At 33.7% G+C, this 24,949-nt stretch overlaps 1 protein-coding gene across 1 annotated transcript in view; it reads left to right on the top strand.

Moving 5' to 3' along the window:
* The window catches only part of LOC144251771 (uncharacterized), a 33,686-nt gene extending 16,853 nt beyond the window's left edge, over positions 1-16,833 (top strand). Inside the window, exons 2-3 of the mRNA XM_077794515.1 lie at positions 5,437-5,563; positions 10,417-16,833. Coding sequence (XP_077650641.1) covers positions 5,437-5,563; positions 10,417-11,729 — 1,440 coding nt within the window. The 3' untranslated portion in view covers positions 11,730-16,833. The remainder of the gene's footprint in view (positions 1-5,436; positions 5,564-10,416) is intronic.
* Positions 16,834-24,949: the final 8,116 nt, after the last annotated feature.

The following is a 24,949-nucleotide window of genomic DNA, read 5'->3' as shown; positions in this document are numbered from 1 at the left end:
GTCATAAAATAAGGAATATACAATTAATCAATTTAAATAATATACTCAAATCTTTGGATCTGGGAAAAAACATATATATATATATATATATATATATATATATATATATATATATATATATAATACACCATCCACTTTCTGGTTAAATCTCCTTGCCCCCACTCAGAGGAGTTTCTCTCTAGTATTTTATATCTCAGGAGACATATTGCTAAAAAAAAATGAATGTATCTTTCACCTGTAGCGTTAAAAGATGTGATCATGTCCTTCATCTTCTTGAACTCAGGACAAGCATTACTCTCAAATATGGTTCTGTGAACTGAGATTTTCTGCAGTCTTGAAATAGTTTTGAGGGTGCTGTTCCAAAAATATATATATGCTTTATTAGTAATATTTTAAATACATAATGGTAATTTTCACATAGTCGAAATTATGGGTTATACTATAAAATTCAATTTTTACTATTTTTATATGACCTCTAAAAAATAATTATCTTTCCACCTCATATAATTTTAATGTTCAATCTGTTTCAATACAAGAGAAGTTAACTGAAATTTTACAGCCTTGTCACTGTATTATTTCCATCCATAAATAATATATTTACATATATAATGTACAAATTCAAAAGGCCTCATATGCAAGTTTAAATGCAAATGCTTTTCTGGGGTGACTGGATTTTACTTCTCCAAGGATATCTTGCCTTACATTCACTTCAGCCTGAGGATCTGGATTTCAATTCCCAGAGCCTCAAAAATAAATAAATAAATGTTCAGACAAGACCATACAATTGTGACATCATTTATTTCTGGATTTGTGGTTATCTCCTGACTCTCAAAAAACTCACTAGGCTCATATTGAGCATATGAAGACATAAGTTGTGTCCAATCCAGAACTCTTATATAAGCATTGTCCAATCTACACATATTCAGTAAAGAGAAACAAGTTTTGATCATCTGGTGTGAAGTCTGCCAGAGTGGGTATCCATTTCTTGACTTCCTTACTTATGTCCAGTGAACCTGATTTTTTTCTCCTGTATAGATACTTTGTGATTTATACAGAGGACACGTGGTTTCTAAAAATACAGTAAATGATGAGTATGCATTGAAATCCTGAGACTTGATGGTGAGTCTGGTTGAAACTGGCTGCACTGATTATGATGGGAACTGGCAATGGTTGGCTAGAATCCCTGGTGTAATCTTTGGTTTCTGCAGTCCTGTGTCTTCTTCTGAGAAAGGTCAGCCATGAATTTCCACTGGCCAGTCAAGTAGACCCTGTATTAAAATTAGACACTGGAAGTCCTATAGTATCCTATAGAATATCTTCAGCCCCTACCTTAAATTATATGTGAGAACATTTGTGGCAATATTTCAGAATCTTCTCAGATTGTGATGTGGATTCTGGAGTGAGGAGATCATCCCAATTACAACTCCATGTGTTTTTTCCTCCAGGAGGGGGGTGAGATACTCTATAGGTATTTCAGTTTTTCTTTCCTCCTGAATTCATTCTCCTTCTTTTTGGAGATTGTGGTATTGTGGATTGAGCCAGAGGTACTGTATCATGTAGCTACATACTTGGTATGCTTTTATTTTTTTTATCTTCAGACAGTTGCTGAGTTTGATTTTAAATTTATGCTCCAGTATTGTGAGTTGTATTTATATATAAAATTTTAGCTTCCTGTTCAGTGACAACTTCCCCATTTCCCAGTATTATCAGTTACATTTTTGTAGTATTATCAGTTACTTTACCCATATTATATTTCAAATGAACATGGTATTTTCAATTTTCAATTGTTGTACCAAAAACTAGATGAGACTTTAAGCTATTTTTTTCTCTCTCTGGGTGTAATGATACATGCATTTTAATTCCAGACACTCAAGTGGCTAAGTCAGTAAGATTGCAAATTTAAGGTAAACATCAGGAACTTAGGTAGACTAATTAGACAATTAGAAAACCCTGTCTCAAAATTTTAAAACATGGCTGGGTATGTAGCCCAGAATTAACATTCTGCTGTTTCAAATCCCCAGTATCATAGAAAAAAATCAAAAGCAAAATTTTTTGTTGTTATTGTTTATGAGCATTTTACATGATTGAAAAGTAAAGAAGAATCCCTTGATCTTGGAAAAATCATGTGTTTCTATTCTTCCTTTGTGTCTCCAAAGGCAGACAACCTGTCAGAGTGTCTTTATGCTCAGATTTCTTTTAGTGGAATGTATATGAAATCATTCTCATTCCCTACTCTAGTATTTTCCTGGAACTGTGTGTCAGAACTATGTAATATGAGGATCACACAGCTGGCACATCAAATGCGTCTCACAAGTTCAGAACAGTACATGGGGCTTTTCTTGTTCAAGAGCAGTATATATGTAGAGAGCTTAGTTTCTCAAAAAAATAACTGAGAGAACTCTCAACTTCCATTTTTTAAATGTCTTCACTAATTTTATAGTCTAGCACAGTGTTTCTTTCTTCCATATTCATATAATTGGAGTACTACTTACTATTTCACTTTTTGAGAGTAGCCATTCTAACAGCTGTGCTCATGCAGAAGATCTTATAGTTGGATGGTATACTAAAATTCTGATGCAAGCTTTTTAGATTCCAGGGTGCCTTATTCACACTGGAAAAAAAATTGATGTGCACCTATTTTAAAAATAAAGAGGGATCTGTGATTGTAACCATTTTTCTTCACTAATATTCGAGATTTTAGCCCATTACAATGTTTTCACACCAATGTGAAAACACTCTTTTTTGATCTAGGGAGATTTGCCCTGCACAGTTATCAATGCTTTCAATGCTTTGAGGTTTCAGATGTAGTCCATTGAATGGAGAAAGTTAATATCGGGACAAATTACTTACAGATAGAATTGGTTAGGTCTGGTGTTATAAGTAAAGTGAGTTGGGTGATAGAGCTCAGAAAGTGCTAAACTGCCACTTTGGCTTTCGGTGGTGTTCTGTGTTTCCCTGTTAAATTTTTGGTACTGTCTAGATAAAAGTTCAACTGTCAGCAACAGCTTTTTGCATTTTTAGAGAATGTTGGCAAATCCCCCTAAGGGATTAAGGGGTTACCTTAAGATTTAACACCTCTTCCACTCTGATCTAATGGAATAAAGCCCATGGATCTTGCATGGCCATAGAAAACCACTTATTTTATTTATTTATTTATTTATTTATTTATTTATTTATTTATTTATTTATTTATTTTTGCTGGAGTAAATACTCACGTATATCTTATTCCTTCCTCTGGGTGTACAGATAAATTAGCATTTAAACTACAGGCCATTTGGAGTTAAATAATATATTTCAAACCCAAATCAATCTGCCTTAATTTATATTAACACTGGACTTGGGCATTTTGTTCCAGTAATTTTGCATATTGTTCAAATCAGGAAATTCTTCAAGTAAATTCTTCTTGTCTCTTCATCAATATTTATTTTTTTTCAGTTTTCCAATTTGTGTTCCTCTAATTCCTTTACAGTTTTTAGAAGGCCTCAAAACAGGAGTATATATTTATTTGGTATATCCATAAATGGAGGGAGGATTATATTCTGCTTTTATTTATTTTTATTTTATTTTTTAAAATTATCTCTCTTTATATCTGCTGTTTGGTGAATGCTTGTGTATAATTCCAGTGTCACACACATTGTGCACACAAGTTGCTTTTGTAATCTATGCCTTTTATTCTAACATCTACCTTGAGGTTGGATTGTAGCATTCACTCACATTAAATATTTTTGATATGTTTTGATTTATATACTTACAATAATTAACAATAAAAAGATATTTGCATACATATGAATTGCCCTATGTAGTTTTCTGTATTGTGATTTCTTTATCTTACAATTACTACACTGGGGGCTGGGGATGTGGCTCAAGCGGTAGCATGCTCGCCTGGCATGCGTGCGACCCGGGTTCGATCCTCAGCACCACATACCAACAAAGATGTTGTGTCCGCCGAGAACTGAAAAATAAATATTAAAAAATTCTCTCTCTCTCTCTCTCTCTCTCTCTCTCTCTCTCTCCTCTCTCACTCTCTCTTTAAAAAAAAAAAAGAACAATTACTACACTGTTTTAATATTATAACATGCATTAGTGTCAGGTAATGATCACTAGTACATTTAGAGAGAGTTCTTGTCTAATTTTATATACATTCAACTTTCCAGGAAAATTTTAGAAGTTTTTGCTTTGATTTATTTTTTATCAAAAAGTAAAGAATGGTAAAATTATGAGCAGTTATTATTAAAGAGTACCTTGGGGAAAATGATCATTTTCATAATAGTTTTATGCTTTGTAAATATGTTGAATATTTGAGTCTTTTATGTTTTTTTTCTGTATTTTCATTTTCTCAAATACTGCATATTCCTTTTGTAAACATACTTGCATATGAAATGCAACATTCATGTGACATCAGCATAAATCATACATGGTATTTTATAGTATTTGTCAATCTGGATATAATACATCAACAAAAATTCTACCTCCTAGAATTTACATTTTAAAAAATTTAATAATTATTTCTTCCTCTTTAGCCATGGCCCTTGGTTTCAACTCTGGAAGAATGTGGCTGTATTCTCATGTACAGTTGCTGTAATTTTAGTCTCTGTTTCCTGTGTGGGTGTATCATATACTTATGATTACAAAAATTTGTGTGTGTGTGTATGTGTGTGTATATATATATATATATTATAATTTTGTATGTTAAAATGTTAAAATTATAAAAAGGAAAATTCAAACAGGATTGTTGTTGCTATTTTTTATATTAATAAAATACATAAAAACCATAAAATATTTGAACTTAAATAAACTATTATATATTTCCATTAAGTGGTCTGTATACCTTGTTATATTTCAAAATTTCTCTTATACCATTGATTTTCGAATTAGTAGAGATCCCACTACACATTTACACATTAGTAAATCTATGATTAATGGTCTTACAATTAAATTTGAGTATTTCCTTCTTCATTACCATGATTTTCTCATCTGAAAAAATATGTATAATTTAGATCAAGATATAAAAACTTACAAAATATATATTTTTGTGATAATGCCTGAGTTTTATATTGTGTTTCATAAATGTGGAGTAAGTATACTTTTTCTTTTTTTAAAGAGAGAGTGAGAGAGGAGAGAGAGTGAGAGAGCGTGAGAGAGAGAGAGAATTTTTAATATTTATTTTTTAGTTCTCGGCGGACACACCATCTTTGTTGGTATGTGGTGCTGAGGATCGAACCCGAGCCGCACACATGCCAGGCGAGCGCGCTACCGCTTGAGCCACATCCCCAGCTCCAAGTATACTTTTTCTGCAGTAGTAGATAATAGTATCATTGTGTTCCAAAACACTATCTACATGATAGCCTACTAACTCTCATTTCAACTTTAATTACATTACAGACTGCAAATGTTCATGTGGTCAATGTGTTATTTATTTACCTATTCTTATTTTAGGAACTCTTAACACCTATGGATATATACATTGATTTTACTGAAGAGGAGTGGGAATGCCTTCAGCCTGCACAGAAAAAATTATATAAAGATGTGATGCTAGAGAACTATAGAAACTTGGCCTTCCTGGGTAAGTTTAATTTCCCTTTAAAATTATTAATTACTAATTATTATTTAATTTACTTCTGTTGCAGAGTATCTTCTGGGAAATTTTCTATAAGAATGAGTTTTATATTTGTGTTTCAAAAAAAGGGCATTCTTAGTACAGATCTCTCTCTCTCTCTCTCTCTCTCTCTATATATATATATATATATATATATACATATATATATATATATATATAATTTTACTCTTTAATCTGTCTCTTTCTTTGTGTGTTATACATCCTTCACTTTAGATAAGTAGTACCTAGTATAATTTATTGATGTAAACTATTGTAGATAACACATAGCAGGGGACAAAGTTGAGTCATTCAAATGTCAAGGAGAAAACCAAACTGAAAAATGTTGAAAGAGTAGTTATCCAGCAGAAGAAATTTTCAGAAGCTTAGGTTTATTTATTTTGATTGTAATCATTGAACACATACTGCCCTATATTTATCACATTTTCAAATTCCTTGTTGTTCTCTGTTTTCTTCTTTAGTGATGTCCCAGTTTATTCAGATTTACCATCAAAACTTACCTTTTGTTGTGAGGGCCAGCATGATCTGTTTCAAATATTCTTGTGAGGAAACCTTTAAAAAAGCAAACAGAAGAGAGAGACACACACCCAGTGAAAAGGGAAAAAGAAAAAAAAAAAACTGGCCACCCCTCTTAACAGCTGCACAGATAATACCCCAAAATTACATAGCTTCTGATATCATGACTACATTCTAACCGAGTATTTCTTTAACTCCAAGTGCTAGCTAACCATTATTAGGTACAGTTAATACAAATATAGAGCCCCTTCTCCCTAGGGACATTACAACAGAAACTAGATAGTGCACCTGTAGAATTATCTTAATAGCTTCAGGGAGAAACTGCTGGGCATTACAATTGTGGACCTTAGGGTGCCAGTTACAATCACCCCCACACTTTCCTGTCTTTTTCAAGGTCAGAATACCTAATACCTCCCCTCTTTTTTTTAAGGCCTTTTGAATAAATAATATCACTTATCTCCTTAATGCTGGTGGGGGCAGAAATAGGGCAGAAATAGACAGCTGCAAGTTCCAACATCAGTAAACATCCACCTATGAATATTTTTTACTCAGATGAAATTGAGTAAACATGAAGTTAACCAATCCAACAAGTGCAAAATCCAACCTTTTGTTGAACCTTATTAATGATATCTTTCAGGTAATCTAAGTCTTTTGAAATAAAATTACTATTATATCTTAAATTGAAGGAACACATATTATTAAACTTCTGATATCCTTTATGATATAACAATAACAGACAATCAATTGCATCATGATTGTCAAGTATGACTTGACAATGTTGTTTTTGTTCTTTATTAAGCATATTTATATCCATGGAGGCATGACTAATACTGTTTATAATAGCATAGGTGTGTTTCATAATAGTTTTATAAGCCCGTAGAGCTAGTCCATGTAAACCAACTAAGGAGAATGTCAAAGCATTAAATTCTGCCTTAGAGAGAAGCTTTACTGAATCATCACAAGAGGAATAGACCTTTTATGAATAAATTGCACAGCATGGTGACCTATTAAATACTATGTAAATGGTAAGGACACTTTATTTTGCTAAGACAACAATGAATACCATGAGAAATTTTTTGCAGGAATATAACAATTTTATGCAAGTGAGTCAAGATATTGTAATGAGTTCTAGAAGTCCAGGATCTGACAGTACTGAATTTCCCCAAGCTGGTGTACAAAAACAGAGCAACTTTGTTATTAATACCAAAGCATTTACAGAGTTTTGTGTGAGTTTAGCAATCAAAACAGTAACAAAGTCATCTAGAGTACATTCTAACCCCATTTTAGCCAACGACTGTAGAGCTGAGGCTGTTAATGGTTTTATATCCCCCCAAGTAACTAGAATTCAAGTATCTTGGGGTCCTCTTTTAATGTTTCTCCTCTTTTGAGGAGAATAATTATTCTCTTGTTTGGATAAACTCTTATCTTCCAGGGTTAAATGAAACTTAGAAATCAGCTTGTGAATTTCCTGATGTACATTTATAATTGCTATTTTTCATGCATGAAGCTAGAGTCCAAAAAGGACATGTTGGCAAAAGTGTAGCAGTCTATGCTTTTTCCCACGTGATCAAAGGCATAGGATCTTGTCATGCTGGTCTGGTGAAACCTTATAAAATTTTTTGGGTAATGGCTGTTTGAAAATAAAATGTCTATTCAATGCAGATGACCAATATTGAGTATTAACTTTATGTTGTATATTGAGCACATTAACTGTAAATAAAAAAATATTTAATGCATACTAATATAAAAGTGGCTAGATCTTTGTTTGTTTCTGTTTTAAAAGGCAAGTATTAGGATACAATTTGCTCACTCAACAAAAGCTCGTCCAAAAGAATTATGAGAAATTTCATGATTTAATACTATATCTCATTGATTAAAAATTGTGCAAAAGAATGAGAATGTACAGGCAGGGAGCATTATCCATCTTTAAACAAATAGGGCCTCTGGGAGCAGATCATGCTTGTTTTTTTTCCATGCCTTTTGCTGGAACTGACTTGATATATATATATTTTTTTTTTTAGATTCAATTCTGTTAGTAATTTTTTTTCTTTTTTTGTCTTTTGCAATAATGCATTAGTAATCATAAATATTCTGAAGTGAATAAGTCATTATATTTCTACTTTGTAATTACTTTATATATATTTTTTTATTTTGATTAGTGATTTAATTTCTGGATCATTGTTTTTTTTATTGTTGCATGCTTGGATTCTTTTCATTCATACTTATATATACATAAAGTGTGAAAATATATATGGAGTCTTTGACAATAATATCAACCCTAAACAAAACACAGTGTGTGTGTTTGTGTGTGTGTATATATATATATCCCACTTCTCTTTATATGCCCTATATATTTTTAGTTTTTACAGTATTTTACAAGTTGCTTAGACTTGTCTTAAACTTGGTACTGCTTGATAAGCCTCTCCCATATTGGTAGAATTTCAGATTTGCACACTAGGAATACCCCTGTCATTTTTTCTAAAAGAATTATTCACATAAACATTGTGCTCATTGATGTTAATATTTTTGAATTTCACTCTATGAACTTTGTTTAAATAATTATTTAGTGTTTTTTTGAGTAATTCATAACTGTCAGTATCCTAATGATAAATTCCTAATGTTTTTTTTTTTCTTTTTTTTTTTGTCACTTGGATTTAGCCATGATTTTCTTTGTTTATAGTTGCTTTACTATTTTTTATTTGTTCATTAAAGGAGCCATCAGTACATTACATAGTCCATTTTCTGGAAAAAAATATAAAAACATTTAAATAAATAAAAATAGGCAAGAACAGAGCTGAATTCTTGTAATATTTGCTAATTGGGAGGCCATGCAAAAGTACTTCATGTTTGAGAGAAGTCACAGGAATTTAGAAAGAGCATGGCTCAAACAATTTTAAAAAGACTTGTGTTGTAATTTGTGATATAGAATTTTTGGGGTAATCTTAAGCATTACACATGAAACATTAACAGTTGGATGACCTAAAGATCCAGAATTGCCACTACTCAATATGTATCCATGAACAATTAAATCATAATTTTGAAGAGATACCTCTGCTTCTGTTTACTGAAAACATTTTTCTTAGTATTAAAGCTAGGGACTCAATGTGTGTGCCCATCAATGTCAAATGGGTAAAAATATGTACTTATATCCTATTATTATTTAGTTTATTTATTTTGTGTCTTAAAGTGTTATAAGAAATCTATGCAGGACTTTGAATTAAGTGAAAGGTGGCAGGCAGATATTAAGTTGTAGGAGCATTTGATTCACATGTGGATGTCAGAATTTTAGCGAGCAAAATTTTTCTGACCAGATACTGTGTTTTTTGTAGGGTTAATATTATAGTCAAAGTCTCCATATTTTAATTTTATTGAGCATAATAGGGTCAAGAGTTTTATTTTACCACATAGTGAGTGTATTATTTTCTTCATAAATACTAGTGGAAAAAAATACAATACCTTGTAAGGACAAAATTGATAATTATATGAAATAATGATTGTGTTAATTTATTCTATTTAGTCATTTTACCTTGTATATATAGTATAAAGTGATATACTTATAAATAAACAATGTTGTATTTGTCAATAAAGGAAATTCTCATATCACACGAATGTAAAAATATAAAAATCAATTTATTATACTAGAGTGTAATGTGTTGAATTCATCCAAGTATTATGGCCATTGACTGTGCAAGGTTTTTATAGTCTTTTGAAATGTTTTTATGAAAAATTTATAGACATGTGTATATTTCTTGGTAAATTTTTTGTTCATATTTTTTAAGAGTCCATTGCCTCTGTACCCTTGTTGAATATTTATGGTATTATCACTCAAAATGTACTCGTTATTTTCATGTCCCTGTGTCATGGTAGACAAAAACCATATTTTGGACACTCTTTGAAAAAGCCAGGAATGTTTGTATATTTTTTACATTTCTCTTATTCTACTGACAGTGAAGGTAGCTGGTAAAAATTTCCTAAATACACAATACTATCTTATAAAGGACAAAAGGCTGTTAATGATACTTTTCTACCCTTTATTATATTACTATTCTTAATAATGTACTCCTCTTGGATACTGTGGTCTCTACAGGAATTTGGGTAATATTCTCATGGTAATTTTTTCTGTACATTTTTATTGAACTAATATATTCTTGGGATTTATGGTGACTTTGGACTTACTAATCAGCTACACGCCTGATGTACTTATTTTACCTTACATTCATGTTATGTATGCAAAATATATTTATCCCAGTGTATTCGGTATTTTTTAAAATTTTTGTTTATTTCAGCCATGATTCCTAATCATACCCAAGAATGTTCACCAGAAAAGTGCGTAAAACATATATTTCATGAAATGATAAGTAGAAAATATAGAAGTTGTGATCTTAACTATTTACCTCAAAAGAAAATATGGAAAACTACAAGTGAGAGTGAACACCAGAAATCATATAAAAAATCAGTCCTTGTTCACCACCAGAGAATGTATACTGGAGAAAAGCTCTACAAATATAAAGAATGTTGCAAAGCTCTTAGTAAAAAAAAAGTTCGTATTTACCAGAGAGGAACACAACATCGACAGAAGCCGTACAAATGTAAAGATTGTGGCAAAGCTTTTCATCCAAAATCAGACCTTATTTCCCACAGCAGAAATCACACTGGAGAGAAGCCCTACAAATGTACAGAATGTGGCAAAGCTTTTGGTCAGAAATCAAACCTTATTCGACACAGGAAAACTCACACTGGAGAGAAGCCCTACAAATGTAAAGATTGTGACAAAGCTTTTGGTCAGAAATCAAACCTTATTCGCCACAGCAGAACTCACACTGGAGAGAAGCCGTACAAATGTAAAGATTGTGGCCAAGCTTTTGGTCAGAAATCACACCTTGTTTGCCACAGCAGATCTCACACTGGAGAGAAGCCCTACAAATGTAAAGATTGTGGCAAAGCTTTTCATCGAAAAGCAGACCTTATTTCCCACAGGAGAACTCACACTGGAGAGAAGCCCTACAAATGTACAGATTGTGGCAAAGCTTTTCATCGAAAATCTGTCCTTATTTCCCACAGCAGAACTCACACTGGAGAGAAGCCCTACAAATGTAAAGAATGTTCCAAAGCTTTTTGTCAAAAATCACACCTTATTTGCCACAGGAGAACTCACAGTGGAGAGAAGCCCTACAAATGTACAGAATGTGGCAAAGCTTTTGGTCACAAATCACAGCTTATTTACCACAGAAGAACTCACAATGGAGAGAAACCTTACAAATGTAAAGAATGTAGCAAAGCTTTCAGTCGAAAATCACTCCTAAATTGCCACAGCAGAACTCACACTGGAGAGAAGCCCTACAAATGTAAAGATTGTGGCAAAGCTTTTGGTCACAAATCACAGCTTATTTACCACAGAAGAACTCACACTGGAGAGAAGCCCTACAAATGTAAAGATTGTGGCAAAGCTTTTCATCGAAAATCTGTCCTTATTCCCCACAGAAGAACTCACACTGGAGAGAAGCCCTACACATGCAAAGATTGTGGCAAAGCTTTTCATCGAAAATCAGACCTTATTTCCCACAGAAGAACTCACTGGAGAGAAGCCCTACAAATGTAAAGAATGTGGCCAAGCTTTTGGTCAAAAATCAAACCTTATTCGCCACAGGAAAACTCACACTGGAGAGAAGCCCTACAAATATAGAGATTGTGGCAAAGCTTTTGGTCAAAAATCAGACCTTATTTACCACAGAAGAACTCACACTGGAGAGAAGCCCTACAAATGTAAATAATGTGGCAAAGCTTTTGGTCAAAAATCAATCCTTATTCGCCACAGGAGAACTCACACTTGAGGGAAGCCCTACAAATGTAAAGATTTTGGCAAAGCTTTTGGTCAAAAATCACACCTTATTTGCCACAGAAGAGCTCACACTGGAGAGAAGCCCTACAAATGTAAAGATTGTTGCAAAGCTTTTGTTTGAAAATCAGATCTTATTTACCACAGGAGAACTAACACTGGAGAAAAGCCCTATAAATGTGCAGAATGTGGGAAAGCTTTTGGTCACACATCATACCTTATTTGCCACAGTAGAACTCACAGTGGAGAGAAGCCCTACAAATGTACAGAATGTGTCAAAGCTTTTGGTGACAAATCAAACCTTATTTGTAACAGCAGAAATCACAATGGAGAGAATTCCTACAAATGTAAACAATGTGGCAAAGCTTTTGGTCAAAAAATATACCTTATTTACCACAGAGAACTCACTAGAGAGAAGCCCTACAAATGTAGGGCTTCTGTTTTTTTACTCAAAAAAAAAAACACCTTCATTTGCCACAGATTAACTCACACTAGAGAGAAGCCTTGCAAATGAAAGAATGTGGCAAAGCGTTTAGTCCAAAATCTCACCTTATTTGCCACAACAGACTCACACAGGAGAGAAGCCTCAGAAATGCAAAGTATGTGACAAAGTTTTACTCAAATATTACACATTATTTGCCACAGAGGAATTTACACTGGAGAGAAGCCGTACAAATATAAGAAATGTGCCAAAACTTTTAGCAATATAACAGGCCTTATTCACCACAACAGAACTCACACTGAAGAATACCCTGCAAATGTGAATAATGAGGAAAAGCTTTTAATAAAAATTAAAACTTTATTCATCACAGCAGAAGACATCCTGGTGAATGTGAAATGTGAATAAAGTGATGATACTTTTAAAGAAAGACTGAACATTGGCTGGGGTTGTGGTTTACTGGTACAGTGCTAGCCTCACATGTGTGAGATCCTGGGTTTGATCCTCAGCACCACATACAAATAAATAAGTGAAATAAAGGTATTGTGTCCAACTACAACTAAAAAATAAACATTAAAAAAAGAGAAAGACTAAACCTTATTAACACCAGAATTTATACAGAAAAGTACCCCTGCAAATTGAAACAATGCAGCAAAGCTTTTAATAAGAAATCAATTCTTTTCACCAGTAGGATACTTAATCTGGAAAGAAGACCTATAAATGTAGAGAATGTAGAAACATTTCAAATTATATGTCATATATTACTAGACATCAGAGAAAACACACTGGAGAGAAGCTCTACAAATGAGAACATTGTACCATTACTCTAAGTAAGGGACACCATTTAATCCTCATTACAATAACCATAGCATAGAGAAAGAATTGAAATGTGAAAATTGACAATGTAACAATGCCTCTAAAATTTAATCACCAATACTCAGCACCTGTGGATACATACTAGTTAGAGAGAATACAAATGGAAAAAAAATTGTAGCTACATGTTTCTTAAACACTGCTTATTTTTGGAGAATTTATTGTGCCCAGAAACTCTAAAAAGTTAAATAATATTTCCAAAATGTATTTAAATTTTAAATTCATTGAATATATGAAAACTCATACTAGTAGTGAACAGTGAACAGATTTTGTCCAAAATGTATGCCTTATATAACAATGAAACATTTATAATAATTGTGAGAGTATGGTAAGGTTATTATCTATATATTACACCTTGATGTATATGAGGATCAGTAAAATACAGAACCCATTTAAGTTTAGAAAACAAGTAGTTGTCTTTAACTTTTGCTTAAATTTATTAAGCATTATTAAATTATTGTTTAGAAATATCAGTCATAAATATCATACATGCATAGTGAAGAAACCTCACCTTTCAAAGTATATAATTGTTTTTCTAAGTCAAAAATTACTATTTTACTTTTGAATACTGAGAACAGAATTATATGAAATCTATTTTTGATGTTTAACACTGAAGTGTAATATTTTAAACTTTATTTTTTTTTTGTATTTCAGTTTAAGTTTAGGTATTTTTATACACTGAGCCACAATCCTAAGCCCTTTCTCCACTTTTTCAAATTTTGAGACTGTATTGCTAAGTTGCTTGAAACCACACTAAGTTGCTGAGGCTGAATTAAAACTTCTGAAACTACTCAGCTTCCCAATTTGCTTGGATTACAAGCATGGACCATCATGCCAGGTTTGCAGTGCATTTTTTGAAACTATATTTACCTTATGTATGCAATATGTCTTTTTAACTAAATATTTGCTTATATGTTAACACTCATGTATTGCATCTTGTTTTTAAATGACAGACATCATAGTGTTCCACTTGGCTAAATGTTCTCTGTAACAGTAAAACATACTGTTGAGTAAATAATACTCTAGCGTCTGTTAATACTTTTACACATTTTAATCAAACTTAATGTGGAATACAATTTGCATGAATCAGATCCTTATTTGCTTCTGTTTGTATTTATGGTGAAATTAAGAGTTATAAGAAGGATATAGATATAGGAAAATAAGCCCCAGATTTTTATGTCTTGATTTATAAATTTTAAAATTTTAACTTTTTAGCATTTTAACATTTCCTAGTGATTTTAATAGACTGAATTTCCACAAACTTAATGGTAGCTCTTAGAGGAGAGAAGAGCTTTATCTTTCTTGTGTGCATAATGGCCTTCTAGACTTCATCCTCATTGGAGACATTTTATTTTTCTGTGAATGAGGTCAATGATCAGTGTTTTCATGTACATTAGTAAATTCTGACATTCTTGTTATACTATAGGTAGTGTTATTTCAGGGCAGGAGTTAGAGAAATGGATTTGGAGTCATTTTTTTTAATGTAATTCCAACACAAAGGAGTTGGGATATATACTTATGAAAAAATAATCAATGAGTTATGTTTTATAGTCTAATTTTCTCGACCAAGTAGTAAGAGGTAAACTGAGGAGGTTGTATGTTAAGATCAAGTTTCTTATCATAAAATGTTGGCTTTTCAGCTACAATAGTGTCAAAGCTTCTTATACACAGAATCCATACAAAAATCATATTGAATATCATTCACAATTTTATTAACATTACATATAATTCATGAAGAACTGAGTTTACAGCAACATATGCCTAAGAACAAAGTCTGGGGACATCATACACTCTCCAATATAGACATATTTATACCAATTTAATTATACATGAAACTACACTAAATGAGAAGAAAAATCAATCGGATCAACATACAACAATATAGAAATAAAAACTTGTAAAGACTTAAACAAGAGACCAATAGTGGATGAAGTGTGGTTTCCAAATGCTAGGGGAAAAATGGACATATAATCAGTTAAAGGTAAGTGAAGAAGAAAGATAAGTTATCCACTTTGAGCTAAAACAGCATTTGAAAGAAAAAGAGTCACAAAGTAAACAAAGATTATTCACTTCGTTTTGTATGCTTTGTAATATTTTCCAAATGTTTTCTGCATATTTTCTTGCAGTCAAATTGGGAAACAATCAGAAAGTTAAAAAAGACAAGTATTGCTCCTCTGGTTTGAAAAGCAAGAAAAGGAATAGAGAGAGATTTATTGAGCTAGAAAAATTTACTAAAGTTAAAAAGAATTGATATTAGCAGAGTCTAAGTATAATGTATTTCAGCCATCCCTGGCTACACAGGGAATTTTGGCTTAACAAAGAATTTGTTCCTGTATGTACACTTAAACAACATTGCTGTTTTTAGTCAGTCATTTTCATTAATAAAATGATGTACCTTTCAACAGTTTCCAGCAACAAAAATACACAATTTCAGAAATCTTCTGTTTCATCTTCCATATATTCTGCCACAAAATTCACCAGGACAAGATAACATAAACCTTTTGGCCGCCCCAATCAAGGCATTCACTTCTTTCAATTTTCTACTGCATAGAAAAGTATGATTCATGGAACAACATAATTATACTTAGCAAAAATATTTTTTTTCAAAAAAATATATCCCAACACCTTTGTCTTGGAATTACATTAAAAAATATGAGGTAATTATACTGTGTATTATGACCTTAGGCTATGAGCCTTAAAATTACCTAAAAATACAAAAGAATATTAATGTTTATTTTTAAATAAATTTTTATATATCAAACATTCAAATTCCACAGCAATCAATGATACAAAAACATGATAAAAACAAATGCAGTTTGATGTTTCATCATGACATTTCAATACCTGTTGTAGATTGCCTGTGGCTTCCACTTTTAATTTAAACAAATAATAATTTTGCCATAAAATTTTTGGTGAAGTGGAGGACAATATCTCCTGTATTGTTTTCCTGGGCAAGCCATCATTCTTGAAGCAACTGAACCCCATATCAAAATATGTTTACTCTACATTCTAATTATATCAGTTCTTAACTCATCTAGCATAAAAAAAATCCACTTTCTTCTGGTTGAATATCTTGAGCTCAAAGATATGTTACCTGGGAGCTAAAAGAAGTATGACATAAATAATGAGGTCTTTTTTTTTGCATAAGACAAATTGCACTTTTTGTAGTTGATTTTTCTGCCTGTGAAGATCTACATTTCTCTTCCTACAATGGTATTATGATTGATGGTGACTCGTGTGATTACAGGAGGCTTAAAATGCAGCTACATGTGTTTGAGTCCTTTCACTGGTAAAAAAAAATAATACTATAATTTGTACTCTAATAGGAGACTCAAAATGGTGCTAGACAAACCTATTTTTTTAATCTGCCTCTTTATTCATGGTTTTCTAATGGTTTTGATCTAGTCAGTTCAGACCATTTCTGATTAATGGGTGTCATCAAGATGTGAATTCTATCTATAATCATTAGCAATGAGACAATTCTTCCCATTAAAAATAAAAACATTCTATAGAGTCTTTGCTGTATTCTAAGGAACCACTCTTGCTTTTGCTTTACTCGACAAAATACATTCTACATATTTGAGTCCCAAAGTAAATGGCAATACATTAACCTAAGCACCATAAGGAATATAAGAAATACAAGATATCACCTTTGAATTATAAAAACAAATAAGAATCATAAATGCTAAGCCATTACCATCTAAACTATACCAGAGCTTTTAAAATGAAATCTTAGATTTTCCACTCACTCTCATAGTAAGATGCCTGAGACTCAAAGATCACTCACTAAAGGTCACTCAGTGAATGCATAGCAGTTCTTATTCTAAAGCTTTTAGAGAGCTTTTTGATAATACATTGCAAAGTCTCATTTGTCTTCTTCAGACACAGAGGTTGTTTTAGTCTGTTTTATAATCTTATAGAAAAATACCAGAAACATGCGAATGTATAAAAAGAGATAAATGCATAAAAACATTTTCTGAGAGGCTGGGTTTGTGGCTCAGTGATAGAGAGCTCACCTGTCACATGCAAAAAGCTGGGTTAAATTCTCAGCACCACATAAAAATGAACAAATAAATTAAATAAAGTTCTTTACAACTTATAAATAAATAAAAACAAATAAATTAAATAAAGTTATTTTACAACTTATAAATAAATAAAAATATTTTTGAGTACATAGTTCTGAAGATTTAAGTGCACTTTACCAGAATCTTCTCAGCTCCTGTGACAGCTCGTTCACTTGCATTACACATGAGGTGGCATTATGATGAGGGCTCATTTGAGAGAGAGAGAGAACATAATGAGACAGGAAGTCAGAGAAATTCAGAAAAAAAGCCTTGCTCTTTTTTAACAATGGGCTTTAATAAAAACTATGTTGTGCCCCACAAAAGTTACATTAACCCTTTTCAAGAGCATCTCCCCCAATGATCTAACCAGAATTTACTAGATCTCATTTCTTTAAATTACTGTTTGAAGAATGAATGAATTTGAATGTGACAAAACTAATGGGCTTTGTATATCAAAATAAGGGAAAAGTCTGTGCAAAAACTCAATGGATATTTAGTAAACCATGCCTAGGTATAAAAAGAGAATGCTGGGCTTTCTGATTATTCTATACCAAGCCAAGAGTTTACTGGCTAAAATCTGTGGCCCTCAAAACCAGAGCAAATATTTATATAAAAGATGCAGTGGACATCAGTCTCAAGAGCTTCCTACTTAAAATATCTTCTTCCAAAGACTTTTTGATTCATAGTAATTCTCAGGAGTATTATATTTCTTTCAATTTCAATTTTTAGCTTTCTATATAGTTACTGCACCATCTCATGGCCAGATCAATGTTTTCTTGAACTTCTTCAGATATTAATCTATACACTATCTCAGATATGTTTGTTTCTTGTATGTCAGGGATCCTTCCTAGTGAATTCTGAGATGTGTGAGATGTTTATCAAGCATAGAAATTTGCTTATGAAAAATAGGCCATGTTTTATGTGGTAAGTAAAAGGAGAAAAGATGCAAAAGTCCTCACTTGTATGTGCTGATACTACACAAGGTTATTCCAATGATGTCTGGTTTGGGGTAGGGAAGCAACTTTTCGTATACATTATGACACAAAGCTCATCAAATATGGTTGTTACAAACTTTTTTGAGAACATCTAAATTTTTCTTAGTAATTTCTACATTGAAAAACTACTCTTACCTTTAAACAAAACTATCCATTGCAATTAATCTGAAATAGTTCTTTAATATTGCAAAACAGAAAATTGATGGCATTATTCACCGAATGCCAATATTTTCCAACAACACCTCACACCACAATATATGTACCTTATATAGTTTAACACCTATAGGTGTTCTTAACACAATGGATAGATAATTAAATTAAAGAGTGAAATGAGGCTCAGAAACAACTAATTATAGTAAAAATTATTATTACCTTATTTCAAATACTAGTGCACCCTTTTGCTTTTTTTCCCAAAAGTTAATTCTTTTAATCTTTGGTATGATATTTCACTTTATTTAAATAACATGATAAATAGTGCTGTTTTTTCATATGTACTCTCTGATGCATCTCAAATATATTTGCATACTCCAAGACCTTAGCAGATTTCTATACAAATTATTCACTAGAGAAACAGTAGTTACTTCTGAAATCTATAATGCTCTTTTCAAATGAGGTCTTGCAGTTTTTTTAAAAAATTATCTGAAATAATTATAATGAACTTATTTCTATTTAGCATATAGTAAGTGCCTGATAAATATTTGTGAAAAGGATGAAGAAATAATAAGAGCATTTATATAATCTGTATATTATGGTATGTGGTATTTCATGATTTTAGCTAAAACTTATTGAATATTAGAACAATCTTAGTATGTGAGTAAGATGTGGGTATTAAGAACCAATAATAAATAAAAACTGCATTCTGCATTGTTAGTAATTCACCAAAGAATTTTTTCAAAAACTGACATTCTGATGTGTGTTTTTGTCAACTATTATATTATGAATGAATGAAGCTCAGTAAATGAATAATTGGAACTACAAACTTGTGTAGGGTGCCTATCATTCATTGTTAAAAAACTTTTAGCCATATAAGATTTTAATACTGTATGTACCATTGTGATATAATGAAATTTTGATAAAATGTACATTAATAATGCTGAAGTCTTTCATTGAATCTTATATCAGTTTATGAAATAAACTTACTATATGTGATTTCCTCAATTCTAAGTGTCTTATGTTTTAAGAAACTGTATGGGCAATGAAAATTTAAGTTAACATACTAATATCAAGAGCAGAAGCACCACAGGAAAGATGAAAACAAAGAATTGGGAGATTCCACCATTATAGATGTAATTTTCTCATCATCTTTTCAATGTACCTAACCCACTATTGATACCAAAATTAATGAGCAAACTCTTCTCATGCTGATTGTGCATGATGGTACTATATAAAATGAAAACAAGCAAATATGTCAGAGATGCATTTTAAAACATTAGTTGAAAATACAATTGATTGATCAGTATCTCACTGTGTTTGACCCCAGCAAATGCCTTCTCAGTGTGCAAGATAAATGGGTAAAATTAAAAAAAAAAATCAAGTAAAATTTATGTTAAAGAATAGCAACTCTTTTTTCATAAGGAATATGTTAATGTCTTTTGAAACAACATGACAATAAACTGTGCCCCATCACATAAAGGAAAGCAACAATTTTGGTAAACTTCTTCATTTTATTCTTTGAATATGCCAAGTATTCTTTGGCAAATGAATTCTTATGCCAAGTATTTCTTTGGCAAAAAAATATCTGGTTTTCTCTAAATTGCTACTTATTCAATATAAATTTGTTGAGAAATTATTTCTGCATGTGCTGATAGTGAAATATAATGAGGAATGGAAGTCATTTAAAGCTCTATGAATTGCAATCCCCGAATGGTGGGAGGAAAATGTATACAATCATGAGAAACATATTGAGTACTATGAATTTGTTCCAGATATTTATTTCCCTTAGTATCCACTTTTCACATAAACTAGTGCTTTTAAATGAAGCTGAGTATTAAATATCAAAGAAAAGGCCATCAGAGTAATCAGAAGAAGAAATTTAAAAGAGAAACAATTAAATCATAAGCATCTGGTTGAAACAAGAACTGGCCAACTGTTGGATCTTAGCTTTTGACTTTACTAAATTTTCTCCTATTGTTTTTTGATTATGACTAAGAGGAAGGTACTTCTATTAAAAGCATGACCAGAACAATTTATGGCAATTTGTTTTTCTAAAACATGGATAAAATTGACTTGCTAACTCAGGATAGAATCTAATGAGTAAATCTTTTATGGTAAGAAAAAATAAGTATAACTACTCAACATGAATATTGGTCTTTTCAAGAAAAGAATATTAGGGTGAAAACCAATTTGGTAAGATAGTATTGAATATTTTATATCAAAGAAAAGGCAGAAATATTTAAAATAATTTTGATTGTTATATAAAGGACCCCAGCCCAGCACGGCGTCTTGATTTTTTGTTCCTTTCCCGTGGGCACTTTGAGATGAGATTTCTTTGCCTGTTTTGGTTGTTTGAGTCTCTCTTTGTTCACTACTTTTGTTTCTTTGTGATGCTAGGCTTGGAAAGAAACCCAGGGCCTTGGGCATTGGTCCACAAATGGTCTTGATTGCTGGGCAACACCCTCACCTTTTTTCCTTTGTCTCTTCCCTTCCCCAGAAAGTAAACCCAGGAAGGGCCTCTCTCTCCCTCGCCTGTGCACTGCACGTCAAGTCCTTCCCCTAGGCCCAAATTCATCCTGTTTGGGTTTTGTGCACAGACATGCATGTCAAAAAAAAAAAAAGTAGTGTCCAGGCCTAATGAGGTGATACATACATGTAATCCCAAATATCATAGAGGGTTAGGCAGAAGGATCACAACTTCGAGGCCAGCCTTGGTAACTAAGTGAGACCAGGTCCCAAAATATCAAAGAATTTTGTATATATATATGAGTGATAAAGCACTCCGAGTTCAACCCCCAGTGCCGTATAAAACAGTAGTTTCTAAAATTTCACCCAAATCAGCAGCCTACACTCTATCTGCAACTATGTAAAGTTTTAAAAGGAAAATAAATTTAGCCATACCTACTACTAGTTTTCTAATTATATTGATTATAATCTTGAAATATATACATAGAAGACCCTTCACAATGTTTTAGATGTTCCCATTATTTTTTTCTAATTGCAATGAGAGAGGGAGGAAAAACAAAATAACTTATGGGGCCACTTCTTTTTCTTCAGGCCTAATGAATCAAATTAATATTTGATTTAGTGTTTAGTGTTTAATTGATTATCATTTATGATATGTGTTCTGTGATTTCTTGCTTAATCTACATTGGACAATTTATTACTTTTGAGTATCAGCATCTGTACAGGTCACCACACCCCACTCTATTTTTTAATAGTTACAAGTCCCTGTGTTCATGCTTCCTGAGATAGTTATTCTCTTTTAAAAATAATTATGTGTTGCATTCTTTGTCTACAGAAAATTTATGAAGGTTAAAAACCCGTAAGATTTTCACAAATTTGATTTTAAGATACTTTTCATCACAAAACCCACACCAGAAGTAAGAATGATTTCTTTCTCTAATTTATTAGCCTTTCTGACATCCAATATCAGGACATGAATGCTGCTCATGGAGGGATGTTCTTACCATCAAGAACAATCAATACTACTTTCTTCTATCCCATTAAATTTTACAAAAAGTGCACATTTTACTGTATTTTATATACAGAACTTGCCTTTCCATCATTTGTGTTTAGTGCATTTTTACTTTATTTTTTCATCACTTTGCTTTTCCTGTATTTTCTAATATTCATTTTTTTGTGGTGAGAAAAATAGACCACTACAATCTTTTAACTTTTGCTACATTCAATCACTTGACTACTCACTAGCTAATATTTCTATTAAACCATAATTTTATTTTATTTCTTTTAGATTTGCAATGCTTATCTTTTATTTTTATTGTATTTTAACTTATTTTATATTTTTTAATTTTTTTAAATTTTTTTTTATTGGTTGTTCATAATTTTAAACGTAGGACTGAGATATATTAACAAAACTAGTTTCAAGGTCTACTGCAGTATCCGCATAACTTTTTTGAGCTCTGCAGTGAGAGCCACTGTTTCTGTCCACAAACTCTGCTCTCTTTTTTTTAAAAAAAAATTCTTATATATTGAGTAACTCTTTGAAATGAGGCATGGAAAATAGCTTTTTAGATTTTTATTATTTATGAAAATCTATTTTTATTCATCAATGATGGACAATCTGCTTCATTTTAGAATACCAGGTTGAATACTATTTTTCCTTTAAATCTTGAGGTTTATCATCTATAATCCATCATTGAGGAGAAATACTTGGGTTTTATTCTTGCTTTGTTGAAGCTGACCATGGTTTTTCTTTTTAGGATATTTTCTTTGTTTTAAGCATAGCTTCTTGAGAAAATGTGGAGATATATTTAGCGTATTTAAATTTTATTTTCTTGATTATAGCATGCAATCAATTGGAATATTTCCAGACCTAATTTTCTTTTCAGTATATACATGTAGAAAAATGGATAAAATATGAAAAATATTTTTCATATTGCCCCTCCTTAGGGCACTGTTCAAACAGGACCAGGGCTGGGAAGTCCCCAGCATCAAGCAAGAGCCCATGGAGTGCCACCTGGGTCCCTTCATCGACTTGTCCTGCTGGTCATCCAGGATATTGGCAGAGGATTTGGCGTCGTGAACAGGTCGCTGGTCTCCTCCATGGGCTCTTGCTTGATGTTGTCTTTCCCGGTGATCTTGGCCAGCAGGTTGACTGGCGTCAGCAGCTACACCAAGGACCTGCAGTGGACAGTTGGGCCAGGAGTTCAGCTGGGCCCAGAGGGAGTCCCCCACAAGTGCACGGGCAGCAGGACTCTGCCAGCTGGGCCCCTTCCAGGCTCTGGCTGATTGTTGTGGAGCCAGCAAAGGACAGAGCTTCCATGACTGGGAACATCAGTCACACCCCCATCAGGGAGGCCACCAGTGTGACATAAGTTCTGGTCCTCACATCTTCACCCTAGTCTAGAAATTCCTCAAGCTGGGCACAGTGGCTTCTCAAGGGCTCTGGAGGCTGAGGCAGGAGGATGGCAAGTTGGAGGCCAGCCTCAGCAACTTAGCAAGGTTCTGAGCAACTCAGCGAGATCTTATCTCTATATAAAATGCAAAAGAGGGCTGGGGATGGGAATCAGTGGTAGGGCGCCTGCCTAGCACTTGCGAGGCCCTGGATTTGCTCCTCAGCCCCATGTTACAATAAATCAACAAAATCAAGGCCCCATGCGTCTCCAGCTAAGAGAGGTTAAAAGTCAGTGAAGCCACCACCCAGCCCAGGCTGCTTCAGCTGTATGCTCAGCTGGACCCCAGGGACATGTGGGGCTCGAGGAAATGGGTCACAGGGCCTCCAGGACTGTCAGGGACACCCTTCCTGGTCTGGAGAGCACACTGTCCTCGTGCATCTGGGCAGGAGACAAGGGCCAGGGTAGTGGTTGGGCTGGCAAGACTCCTACAGAGCGCAGGCTCTGGTTCTGTCCATCTTCTGTCCCAGAGGATGGTGGCAGAGTTAGTGACCTCCTGCAGAGGGAGTGTTAGCTGCAGGACAAGAGGGACCTCTCTCATCACTCTAAGTTTCACAAGCCACCTCAGACGCTCTGTAGTCTAAGCCACCGTGTCCTGGGACTTGTCACTCTGGAAGCACAGAGATAGCCTGAGCCCTAGGAAGTCTCCACTTGGGCCCAGGAGGCCACCACCTCACCTCAGAGTGGTCTTGGTGTCGATCGATCTCCCCCAGGTGGTTGAGCACCTCCTCACTGATATGGATCCCCTCCATCTGGGTTCAGATCTTAATGATCCTTCAGAGGAGAAAAAAAAACATGATCCACAGTGACTGGGCCTTAGGCACAGTGGCACAGGCTTGTAATCTCAGCTCAGGAGGCTGAGGCAGGAGAATCTCAAGGTGGAGGCCAGCCTCTGCAACTTAGGGAGGCCCTGAGCAACACAGTGAGAAGCTGTCTCTAAAGAAAATTGAAAAATGGCTGGGGAGGGGTCTCAGGAGTTAAGTAACCCTGGCTTCAATCCCTAGTACCAAAAAAAAAGTGACAGGGCCCAAATGACCCCTTTATACAGTGCTTTAAAATGACACTGTACAACATCTTGTGCTGCTGGACTGGGGAGCAGGAGGCTGGTTGCACCCTCCAGGGGACCTGGGCCACCTACACGGCCAGTGTCCTTCTCAATGACTAAAGAGTACTTAGAGTCCCCCTCTGTCCATGCACCCTGGCCCCTGAGGCTCCAGCCTCCCTCCGCAGCCTGGGACGGAAAGGAGCCATTTTTATTTGCAAGGTGAATGTGATGGTCCAGTAAATTAGAAGGTGTCTCTCTCCAGAATCCGGCAGCCTGCCCAGCATCAGCAGGGCCATGTCATCTGCCATGGTGACACCTGTTGCCAGTCCCATGGGCACTGGGTGATAAGGGCTGGGGGATGAAATGGCGGGTGGAGCGGTCGAGATCACCTGGGACTGGCCTCGTCCACCATGGGGATTGTTCACTCTGGCAGCTTCCTGAACAAAGTCTCAAGGATCCATGGCTTCAATTAAAGCCATCAAAACACTCCAGGGGTGG

The sequence above is a fragment of the Urocitellus parryii genome, unplaced genomic scaffold (assembly GCF_045843805.1).
Source record: "Urocitellus parryii isolate mUroPar1 unplaced genomic scaffold, mUroPar1.hap1 Scaffold_205, whole genome shotgun sequence".
Taxonomy (NCBI): Eukaryota; Metazoa; Chordata; class Mammalia; order Rodentia; family Sciuridae; genus Urocitellus; species Urocitellus parryii.
Note: the sequence above shows the minus strand (reverse complement) of the source record. Positions and strands in the feature narration are given on the sequence as shown.